Source organism: Dermacentor variabilis, chromosome 2 (genome assembly GCF_050947875.1).
Source record: "Dermacentor variabilis isolate Ectoservices chromosome 2, ASM5094787v1, whole genome shotgun sequence".
Lineage (NCBI taxonomy): Eukaryota > Metazoa > Arthropoda > Arachnida > Ixodida > Ixodidae > Dermacentor > Dermacentor variabilis.
The window spans coordinates 170,814,697-170,827,214 of NC_134569.1; the positions used below are offsets into that span (position 1 = coordinate 170,814,697).

At 43.5% G+C, this 12,518-nt stretch overlaps 1 protein-coding gene across 1 annotated transcript in view; it reads right to left on the reverse strand.

Moving 5' to 3' along the window:
• LOC142572936 (rifampicin phosphotransferase-like) overlaps window positions 1-12,518 on the reverse strand; it is a 109,539-nt gene that overhangs the window by 81,143 nt on the left and 15,878 nt on the right. The window contains exons 7-13 of the mRNA XM_075682395.1: window positions 11,497-11,549; window positions 10,265-10,317; window positions 9,778-9,893; window positions 8,454-8,601; window positions 8,132-8,187; window positions 3,584-3,714; window positions 511-617 (exon numbers count right to left, since the gene is read on the reverse strand). Coding sequence (XP_075538510.1) covers window positions 511-617; window positions 3,584-3,714; window positions 8,132-8,187; window positions 8,454-8,601; window positions 9,778-9,893; window positions 10,265-10,317; window positions 11,497-11,549 — 664 coding nt within the window. The remainder of the gene's footprint in view (window positions 1-510; window positions 618-3,583; window positions 3,715-8,131; window positions 8,188-8,453; window positions 8,602-9,777; window positions 9,894-10,264; window positions 10,318-11,496; window positions 11,550-12,518) is intronic.

The window sequence follows — 12,518 nt, forward strand, 5'->3', positions numbered from 1 at the left end:
CGTGACACTTTTGCTTTCTTTTAGTTTTTCTCAATCGCACCACCTATCGCTTAAGTTCGGTCCCCACGCAGACATCTTATAAGGTCCAAATTGTTAAGCAATCATCAGTGCGAAAATTTTTATTACGTATCCGTCTACTGCTGCAGCGTAATTTCAGAACTTCTCATGCAGTCGCTTTTTTTCGTCTGTGTATTGGTGTCATCTGAAACACCCGCATGACGTCACTGAGGTGAAATATTGTTAAATCATGCAGGTAGGCCTCCGCATGCAAAGAAAGCTGTGCTGTTCTTGTTCCTTTTCACAAGAAAGCGCATACGCTCCATGAAATCCTGCGAGTGAAGCTGCATGTTTAATAGCACACAAAAGTAATTTGTAAGCTGCCACAATCTTCCTACTAGAATAGTCAAACATACCTTCCACAAGTAAAGACGTTTCTCACTTTAGTTCAAAACATTTATTTCTGCGCTAATACGCTCATTTTCATTGAATAATTCCATCTTAAAAGCTCACCTGCCTCTTGCAGTCTCAATTTCTTGCACCAGTTTACCGAATTCTTCGTTCGCAGAAAAAAGCTCGTATGACTTGGTTGTGATGATAAATCCACGAGGTACTGAAAACTGAATATGAAAGGCCATTAACTGAACAGGCGAATGAACAAGCGGTTACAGTGCAGTAACAAAACGCATGATACTTAAAGACGTTATGCATCAAGCAACTTTTTATAACAGTTCTCCTGTCAGTATCTTCAAAGGATCAAAGAATTTCGTGTGGAATCACACAGAACTCGTCCCATCCAAACCAGCATAGTTTTTTAACTGTAACCACAGTAGTAGTAGAGCCGCATTTCATTCTCCCGTGACGTGTTTGCTCGGCGCCCAATAGCCGAGGACGTTGATGCCGCCTAACAACATTGGCCCGCCATGCTTCTCCAGCATGCTCAGCTTGCTGAAGGTGTAGTCATGGCCTCTGCTATGGCTAGGCGCGCCGTCCCCAGTGACGTCACTTCTATGGTCAAAGCAGCTTCTGTGAGGTGGCTGCTATTGCGCCAATTGTCCGCCATGTTGACGCCTCGTTGCCATGGTTGCAATACCTTGCTCGTGATTGTGTGATAATTAGGCGATACTTGAAATGGCTGTAAAACGCAATGCCGCAGTTCTTTCTTTTCCACAGTACTCGCAATATCGTCCGAGCGTTAATAGCATATTGCATTGTTAACCGATGTTCAATGGGCCACAGAACGTCGTCACGTCGGTCGGTATCCTGCTGCTTCATCAGTGCTGCCCATCTTGCCCATCTAGCTTTCTTGAAAGCACGATATATATATCGTGCTTTCGTCCTTGGTGTCAGTGTTTGATGACTAATAAAAATAGGGCCCCTCGGTTAACCCCCTTTCTTATCGTTGATTACATAACGAGGGTCTCGAATCCGGCAACATTGATGACTTCTGGTAGCATATGTGGGTTTATTGGCCAGTTGCCTTCACCCAAATAGATCACGTTCTCGTGACGCCTGCGGCAAAAAGGACGTTCCACGCCCGCCGCCAAGGTCTCTGAGTGGTGGCGCTGGCTAACACTCCTAGGGTTCTACTCGGACACATAAATACCCAAGAAAGCGGATGGGAAAACGACACCGCGGTAGCTCAATTGGTAGAGCATCGTACGCGAAATGCGAAGGTGGTGGGTTCGGTTTCCACCTGCGGCAAGTTCTTTTTTCATCCACTTCAATTTCCATTAATTTATCGTTTCTTTGTTTCATTTATTAAGCACAAGTAATTTCCCCTATGTTGTCCTTGGTGTCAGTGTTTGTTGGCTTGTTATGATATGACTAATAAAAATAGGGCCCCTCGGTTAACCCCCCTTCTTCTCGTATATATAAAATTCTGGGGTTTTACGTGCCAAAACCCCTTTCTGATTATGAGGCACGCCGTATTGGAGGACTCCGAAAATTTCGACCACCTGGGATTCTTTAACGTGCACCTAAATCTAAGCACGCGGGTGTTTTCGCATTTCGCCCCATCGAAAGGCCATGGCCGGGATTCGATCCCGCGACCTCGTGCTCAGCATCTTGTTTCATGTACTACGTGTTCAATAGCAACCAGTGTCCGTTAAATAATTTGTCAAGAATATTCGTGTGACAAACAGGCTTTTCCTAGAAATACCGTTTCCTTCATTACGACTGAATTTCTCTTGACGGGGCAAGCATCCACATTTTTCTGTTTTATACAGACGGAGCTTGTTTTCTATTTCGCAATTTCTTCCTCTCCGCCGGTATATCGGCCATGGGTGACGATCATGTGCAGAACAATAAATTAAGCTGTAAATTCCTTCATATCACTCTCTATTTTCGAGCTTGATTAAGAAATAATTACCGTGACACTGTTCAATTCGTGACGGTGGTCATTGCACACAGTGTTCTATACATGTATTTACACATGATGACTGTAATCAATTATTTCACCCCGAATTCTTTCATTTCTTTTAGTATGTTTTCTGTGAGCGAGAGAGAAACAAGCTTTGGTAAAATGCTCGAGATGTTAGCCTGGCGCTTCTCCCTAGTGCCTTTCGTAGTTTGATGCTAATGAAGAGAAAATTGAGATCACCCGGTATGTTCATTATAATGTTACTCATTTAGAAGTTCCTAACTGAAACTGAACAATTTATTTGTGCGAAATTTGAAATGCTGTCAGCCACTGTGCCACCGTTTGCGCCACAACCGATACATTTTACAATGGTCAGATGACGATGACATGAGATGATGTGAAAAACGTTGCGGCCATAAAGTGCGTTTCATAAACCTGCCTAAATGGTCAATAAAGAAAACGGCCACACGCCGATACATCCTGCAATTCCCGCCAATGAAAGCACAACCCATCGCATATCATAAAATGAATTAATAAATCAACCCTTCCTAATCATATCGTTTAAGCATCGTAGGCATATGTCATACAACATATTCTAATCTCAATGTCACGTTTCTGCTTAGCTGTTCTACTAAGAGCTGTCAACCATAATTATTTTGAAATCAGGGCGCCTCAAACACTCCAAACAATCATAGCTGCCTTAGATGTAGCTTTTATTTCACGCTCGTTCGCCTGTGTCCTTTCAACACATTAACAAAACGTAATTCATTCCTCATTGCGGAGGCTGAACGGCGATAGTAACATCTTGGCGAGGGCTAGTTGGTTCATCTTTAGAAATATGATCAAACAGCGTCACTAAATAATGGACACACAGGAAAACAAATGCCACAGAACTAGCGCAATGGCGGCGGAAGATAAGCGGTTCCGCTCGGTAAAAGACTTTGACGAACAACAGCGCCGCACTTCTCCTTTATGCGTCTCGAATAAAGTACATGGTTATATTGCGCTTAGTTTTACAGTGACGATATTAAATGAAGGACAGAACGTGGACGTACAATGCGCTACGTACGTCCACGTCTAGCTGTCCTTCACTTAATATCATCACTGTAAAACTAAGCGCAACATAACCATGAACGTTCAACAACGAGCCCCCTTCATTGCTTTACTAAATCGAATAAAGTAGGTGTCCTTTTTTTTCGCTTTCCTATGCTTACAGCGACGCACCGTTTGCACTTCTGTGGCGATTGAATCCAGCACAGCTAGCGATGATCCTTTGCCCCCCGTCAATTGAGGAACTCTGCTGCACTGGTCCCTGATGTCAGATACAAGTGGAAACACCTTGGGCAGCTCGTGCTCTGCACAACACCAGAAAAAAAAGAAGCCCTGTAAAAGCAGTATTTGAAATAGACAACTGCCTGCAGTATTTGTAGACTGAAGTAACAAATTTTTCCGAAGCACTAGCTTTTTTTATTATTTTTCATGCCAGGAGGACCGAAAGTGTGGGCGCGTGATTAAAGTAAAGGCATACGATTAAACATGACGGCTTTTGGGCAAGACTGCTTTGTTATTGTGCAGATTAAAAATTGAGCACTCGACACTTACTTTAACGTAATAAAATTCGTAGTAAACATAAAATCTGGATGAACTAAAGCGTGTCGATATGATAGGCTTAAAAAGGAAATGTATATGTACAGGTACCAAGCTGCTGCACCGACACATTAGAGAAAACAGAAAAAGGAGTCAGCAAACTTTAGCGACTGCGCCATTTGTGAACTCATTTACTGCGAAAAAAAGCCTGCTCTCAAGGCGCACAATCTTCACAAGAACGACTTGACAATGCACAATACGTCGTCCTCCAGACCGCTGCGGGATTGCCTTTCTTGATATGATATAAAGGATTCATTTCGCTCGATTGTAATGTTTGTTTTTTTTTAGCATAAAGCACTGACATCCGACCTATCGATAACGTAGGCTGAGCGACGCTTGGATTACTGGCGAAGCTGTAAAAGCACAAAATTAGGCTACAATTGTTATATCTCCAGACGGGGCTTCTAGCCGTGTACAACGCACAATGCCACTCGGGAAAAATAATTACTCATAATTGGACTTGCGAGACATAAAGAGACAGCGAGAGATTTTAATTACGAATGAATGAAGAATTCTTTTATTTGAAACAAGGCGACGGTTTGGCCTAAAGGGACGGGGTTGAGGGGCGGGGCTGACGTGACTTCAAAGCTTAGCTTAGCGGTAGGGTTTGCGTGCTACTTCATGTTCAATACAGCACGAAGTTAAAGAAAAGTAAGATCAAGCGCGCACTAAAATTCACAGGCACGTGAAATCTCGTTCCGGCCTGTATCTCGCAGGATTGCTAGACGCTCGCCAAACCTGTTACAGGGACGTCGCGCCGCTGTATAGACGCCCTGTGAGTGGCATGCTCAAGGCTTTTCTTGATACCTGAATGCGCTTGGACACAATGAAGCGTACAATGCTACCTTTCTCCTTTATACATGATCTCAGAGGAGAATCAATAATAAAGAAATAACCGCGAGTCTAAAGAGAAATGAACGCCATTTTAAATGAAGGCTAATAGAAATCCTAGCACTATGTGACGCATAAAAAATACCTTTTGCGCAAACAAATTCATCCTAAAATTTCAAAATCATTTCTGGATGAATTGTTTAAGCAAAAGAATGGTATCTTCATAGGGTCCAGTGTAGCACACGTCTTATGCCACATTTTTTCTTTCAAAATTTGACAAAGCCCTAAGCAGCTCTTTAAATGACGATAGGGTAGGTAAGGTCTTCAGGTATCTTGAGGATTTTTTTATCTTGTTGGACCTCAAAGACCCTTTGGAGCTAGAATCGGCCTCAAGTGATATATTTAGCTCATTTAGAGCGTGCACGAAGGCTCTAAAGTTTACGAAACAACTGGCATCAGACAATGCAATTAGGTTTTAAGACTTAAAACTAACCTTCTCTAACAATGGTCACGTCTGCTGGATGTATGCGCCTCGTAACCATAAACAGCTTTTACCATTGGAGTCATCGCACTCTAAACTAGTGAAGCGTGGCATAGCCGCCGTCTGCATCAACAATGCCCTCAATAGAAGCTGCCATCATTCAATGGAGCAAAGTTTTCATGAGCAGATTAAACGTTTACAGCTGGCCGGCTTTCCTGACACTGTTTTCAAAACACCGAGACAAAGTTAAAAAAAAAACAGAAGGCAGGGCACTTAGCACTGCCACTGAGGACCGTAAGCGAGTTTAAGTCATGCCCTATATCCACAAGGTTTCCCACAATGTGAAAAAAGTCGCCACAAGGCACGGCTTTCGGGTTGTGTTCTCGGCGACCTACGAGGTGTCAAGCATATGTGCTAGGATTCGAAATCGTAAACCTAGGAGTTCCTGCAGTACCAGCCATAAGTTCACAACCTGCATAAAAAAATGTTGTCTATCGCATACCATTGAAGTGTGGTCGCGTGTATATAGGCCAGACGGGGCCCTGTATTGTTGCCCGCTTAAAAGAACACGAAACGGCCGTCCCGTCAGGAGGAGGGGCAAACCTGCCTACTCATTGCCGAGTGTGCAGCTGTTCACCTGTTCTAGAAGACACACAAATTATTGGCAGGGGAACCACACGATACGAACGAGAACTGATTGAAGCGTACCATATCCGAAAACATGGTTACAATCAATGTGTTAGTGTACCCTCGTTGTCGCTGTCAAAGAAAGAGATAGCTTATTTAGAAAAATGTGGTTACTAGATGTCATTTTGGGTTTTGTTGATACCCACGTGGTATGCATGACGCATGCGCGCTCTAGCTGCCTTGCAAACTTCTGTAGTTAATTTCATTAAACTTGTTGCCAGTCTCAGCGTGTGTCTGTCTACTTCTCTCCTGGTGTTTGCGTCTTAAAGGCTAGGTTCCGTCGTTTCTAAACACTTTAGAAAGGCTCGGCGTGCGTACATACAGAAAACTGCGCAGCGGCATTCTGCATAGCTTCCCTTAACGTTATGTGCACGGTCTGGTCGACTGGGTCGCTTAGACACGGCTACGACGGTAGAAAGCGCTGCGTTCAGCCCCACTTTGGGAAAATTAAGCGTCTACTTTGCCCGAGACCTCGTCGTACTCAGGAATTCAAGGCCAGCGCTACAGCGATTACATCGTAGCCTGTCTGGCGAAAATTTTACTCCGCAATCGCTGGCGCTGCTTAAAAATCTCAGGACCAAAGGATCAGAGGTGAACTTTCAGAGCGTCGCGTCGCACGTTGGTATTGGAGATAATGAAAGAGTTGACGCTGCTGCGCGTAGCGCAGTCATATGCCCCTAAATAGGGAGGCACAAAGAATTTGCTCCTAACAATGGAATCAATGCACAGTTATTTTCGGCCACTTCACGATACTTCGCATAAAACCTGTGTGCTCCAAGGACTGTGGTCCGAGGCGGAGAAGCCATACTCCCTTATCGCGTTAGAACTAACCTCGCTGACGCTCAGGCTAAGTTATTTAGGACTGGATGATTCCCGACCCCACTTTGTGCCTTATCTGGTGAGATCGGCGACGTAAAACACTTCATGTGGTTATGCCCGCAGTTTTCCGCGGAAAGAAAGGCATCGCTTTACAACCTACAAAATAAAGGCCTTACACACGACAGCTACAAAGACGCTGTGTTCTCCGAGGATGCCCGCGGTAATCAGGAAGAGAGTTTCGCAACTTTTGGTTGCCTTTCATCGAGACACGGAGCTGGCCAACGTCAGGTGGCGCATTCTTGTTAACGACGCATGAGAGGCTCAGGCGGAACATTGTGCCGGCTAAGCATGCCAGACTAACCGCGCGTGCTGCAGCACCACCAGTACCCCGACTGCCATCTTTAGGAAGCAAATGGGAGAGCACCCACCAAATATCAGCGGGAATGAAATATTCATGTAGCTTGGGCGAAGAATTTATAAGGATCATGCATAATATTGGCCACCAGCAGTAAGCTTTGTCATCAAATTTTAGTGACTTATAGGCTAAATGTCTACTCTAATGGGCAATTTCTTGTAAAATATCCGTAGTAGAAAATATTCCCGTATAAGAGAGTGTACATTAAAGGAAACGATATTACAACTCGAAAAAATTTTAGCTCTTATGCTATGATTCTGTGGAGTTTCCTAACGAACGTGACCGCTCTTTTGAAGTTGTCGTAATGGGGATTAACAGTGCGATTACCTTTTACTGGTATTTCATATGATGAAATGCCTAACATAACAACGCTCCATTTTACCATTGTCGCTTTGCGCACTGAATGTACGCAAAGCGCAGCCTGCACATAATGGTTTGATGTTGACATCGATCTAGACACAATGACAAGCTATGGACGTCGCTAACTCACTTTACTGAAGAAATAGAATATTTACTAAGAAAAACAGCGTTACACTGTTTAGCGATTTATCATCAGCCGTATAGGCAATAATCAATTTACCGGGCCCCCGAAGAAGGCTGTAGTAGCTCACATTTTTTATGTAATGTCATAATAATTTATTTGTTTTCCGCATGTTCATTCAAGAACCATTCTGTATTTTTAATTGTTCGTCTTTCCCAGCATGTCGTGGCTTTTTACGTTACTATATTATGTACGTCAGAGCCAGCAAGCAATAAGCCTTCCGCTCTTTTTTCCTTGGATATTGCTCGTTCGGCCCGAGCACATGACTGTTTCCAACGCACGCTATAATGAGCGGCCAAACTGTAGAGAATACACCAACAACATTAAATAGAACTCTTTTGGATCGCTCACCTTCAATTATCTTGTGCCTAATATGTTCTGGAATGTGGTCAGTCATCCGCTCGGATCTGTGTGCAGAAGAGGAATGGCAACGTTTGTCATTTCTCAGTGGCAAATGCTTGCCGTTCTTTGCTACTTATTTTGCTACACTGTCGCGTACGGCCGGATTGATTTGCGGTTTTCGCAGCCATATTTAGCTCCTTCGTCGTGGAATTACAGACAAACTTGAGAACAACATCACGATATTCGTAAATGCTATCTAGATTAAACACCATAGCCCGTTTAGACTTGCTGGAGGCAGCGGGTAAACAAGAGTAGTGTGCTTGTTACTTACCCGTTCACAGAAAGTATAAAGCCGGACCCGTTGTTCTTCTCACATTTGAGGTCGATCGCAGTGAGATGGACATCAGAAGAGCTTTCGTCGCTGGCCAATGTCAACAAAGGTGCCGCACGTTTTACGTCGACTGGTAGAAAAACCTGGCCTGTGGGAAAGCAGTACATGCAACTACATAGTGCTCGTCGTGCTATTGCATTCACGACTAAGTGATCAAATGCATAGTAGAGCACATAGTATAGTAGGCCAAAAGAAATTGAGTTGTTGACGTGCCGTACCGATAAACAAACGTACGTTTAGCGAAGTCACTTTTCGAATAGTTATCCTAGTAAAATGGAGATTGAGATGCCCTTAAAGGTGCCAAGAGAATATAAAAATGTCCGTTCGGATTAGGCGACGCTGTGTTGAGCATATTTTATGCATTTTTTTCATACGCATGCAGATATGAGTAACTTTTGGAGTGCCATTTTACGCCGGCAAAAGCGTGCGTGTCAGACCGGCCGGCAGCCTGTGCTTCTCACAATTCAGAAGCGTTCTTGAGCTGCACAGAAACGCGCCGCCCCAGCGCTGTAGCTTCGCTCGCAAATGCTCGGATTTGCATACCAAAAGATTACGGAACGGCAACCGCGTTACGCACGCGCCGGCGCAGTAGCACACGTTGCGGGACAGGCCGTACGCGTCCAAGCGCGGAACGATCGCGTATATCCGTTCCAGACAAATGTCAGCGCTTTGGCTGCCTCGCGTCTTTCGCGCGCCTCGCTATACGAAGCTACGGCGTCGCACAATCAACACTCAGCGAAGCAGATTTACGTCGCTCGAGGATGTGCTTTTTCTTGGCGTTCTGCGCCAGTCGAACGACTATAAAAATAAAACAATTGCGTTTATTGTTACTTGGACATTTTTTTGGAGCGCCGTCAATAACAAAGCACGAAACGGTGCTCGTGAAAATGTATGTGAGCGAGCTATGTGAGCGTGCCTCTCTCGTCGATACAAGCCACCATTCCTGGCGAGGCGCGACGAACGAAACGCGCGGATGCGCGAGCTTGCGCGCCTCGGCAAGTGTACACCCATGAGCAAAAGTATACGGACCACAGGGTCGCCGAAGAACCTGAATTCCTTCGTAATTAGCACGCATAAGCGGAAGCTTACGAGTGCACTAGAAAATTCGTAATGTCAAGTTGGGACTGCAGTCTTTAATTTCAAGTTGCATTCACACACAGAGGAGAAAATGAGTTTCATCGCACAATCCCAGGTCCGTGCACTTTTTCTCGCGGGTGTACATGCGGGCTAGGATTAAGGCTCCCACGCCAGCGTAGAAACTCACCGCTTCCTATATGTGTCTTGCTACGCTCTGCATGCAACGCTTCGTCCATCATAACAAGGCTGCAGTCAATCGGCCGCATCATGGACGTAGGCGCGTATATGGACCCGTAAGAAACACTGCGGTAAATAAAAGTGACAATCTTCCTTAACGCAATCATTTATGCGCAGCACACAGTACGCACATATATTTTATTATTGGCAGCATTCAACAAGTATAAATGACGTTCAACTTTTTTCGTTTCTCTAGTTCAATATTCTAGGGTCGCTTATATATCGACAACAAAAAGCAAAAAAAAGCTAATTCGCACAGTAGTATTACGTAAATTGTAACATCCTTAAGCCAGAAGGGCGTTTAATTTCCGTCAAAGTAAAACTTGCGAGTATCAAAGGTCCTCTTTGATCCTTCGCTAAATGCGCAGACCTCTATGTACTGCGGCATAAGCCACGAAGTAACCACTCTGCCGTCTATCGCCTAGGTGTCAGCTCACCCGTTTTCTCCTCCGTAGTTCGTAGAGCGAACCAAATGATACATGTCGCCATTCTGTAAGAGATCAATAACGTGAACTTAGGTGCTACTTCGCCCCCCCCCCCCTCATACAAATGATACTCTCCCTGCTCATGGTCTAGCCACTACAGAAATTAACACATTTCCAGTACAATCATTCTAATAGGACTAGTACTATGGCTGCAGCCACATGTATTGATGAAACGTAGAACGCACCATTCTGCGTGAGAAGGACCTAATCTACTATTATAGGTAGAACTTCAGTAACCTAGCAAATTTGTGGAAAAATGTAGTCCCGTTTTCTACCAAAATACCTACATATAGTCTACTGAAATGGACTAGCAACATGGATATACGTATAATGTGATTAAATGGGATAAATAACTGTCTCTGCATATTTATAGTTGCCTGATGTGTGCCTATGAATTGAAACAAAGAACTTTTGTCAAGATAAAGACTAGAACTACATACGAAACATATGCTAATTATTATAATGTCGTAGAATTTTTCGACTGCAGTCCTAGTCTCGTGCGTCAGTAGATACAGGAGTTCAGGACAGCAGGTGCATAGACGCTGACGCATGCAGATTCAATAGAAGCATCTTCTTTGTCTAACTCTAATAACCTTTTAAGATATTTGTTCTTTACATCCACTACCAGATTTGGCTCGGCTGTATTTCTTACAGGTTGAGCTCATTGTTGAGCATTGTGTCCCTTGTTTTTCAATTGAATATAAGCTTTGAACCCAAATATATGCGGCGTGTTATGTTAAGTGTACTACTGGTACATCTAATATCTGTTTGACACTTTCCTTGCCAATTTTTCCTGTTGTGGGCAGCATTAAGGTATACAGACCAGTCAGCTATAGTCTTAATATGTTGGCCTAATTTTCACTTCTCTGGCTACAACGTAACACTGCGTGTGTAGGTTGTTGCAAGCGCGCGTATCACTCTCTTTTAACAATTGAAATATTTATCTAGATAATGACAAAAGAAAGGTGCAACGGATTACATACCAGCGCCAAGCTATAGACCAAATGCCGTCCTTAGTATGAAATTACGCCAATTCTCGGTATTGCATGGCGGATGCTTCTACGACTTTATGAGCCATAAACGGTGGGCTAAGATGAAGCTCCGCGTTTTCCGATGTAGATATAGCAGTGACGTGCCATGTTTTTATCAGCAATAAGTACGACAGGTAATTAAGAAGCGGTTACCTCAAGGTAGCCTAAGTGATGGTGCTCTTCATAAGTTCCGCGTGGTAGGCTTCCTGGAACAAACGATTGAGTTTGTGTCAATGTTTGCAACTGACAAGATACGATTTCTGCGCATGCGCACAAAACACACCGAAGGTGGACATAACGACGAATGAAAGCCGACAATGTGAGAGCAGTGCTAAGCAGTAAATAAATTAGTCAGTGGAGTTACACACATGCGCTAGGTGGTATGCAATGATGCCAACGGCAACTATAGTTACACATCTCACAGCATATATATATATTCATATATATATATATATATATATATATATATATATATATATATATATATATATATATATATATATATATATATATATATATATACATGTATATGAGTATAGCTGCATTGTTTTATTTTGCATAATCATTTCATCAACTTGCCAAACATATGTATAGGCGTTACTATTGCATCTCGCTATGCCAGTGAGGAGTGGCTTTCATATTTACTTTTCCCTGTCTGTATTCTAATTGTTCGTTTTATTTATTGTTATTAATATAGTTTTTTTATTTTCTCATTGTACTTCCTTCGACCGCAACTATTCAAACGATTGAACCTGCCTTGCTATTATCTACTACGCTTTTGAAAATTTTTGCCGCTTAAGGAAATCATAGAGCAGAAAATTAGGCGTCGACTGCCCGATTACCGCCAGTGATGCGCTTCCCGCATGGCGGTTCACGATTACAATACGCAAGCCATGCAGCGCGAGATTAAACGCGCTGTTGCTCATACGCGGCATGTTTGAAAACACTGCAATGGTATGGCGCAAGCGGGCATGTCACCTGCAGTATTATCAATCCTTTCCGCGTGTGTCCTTTCAGGCGTAGAAAAAAATGAGTACGCAACAATTAGGTAGTTAGAATCTGCTGATTAAATGTTTTCTCGGACGTTCTCTCTCTTTCTGAATGGAAGATGTGGTCTTAACGGAATGCTTGAGACGTTACTAAATAATCCTGACTCATCCCACAGGATACAAAGA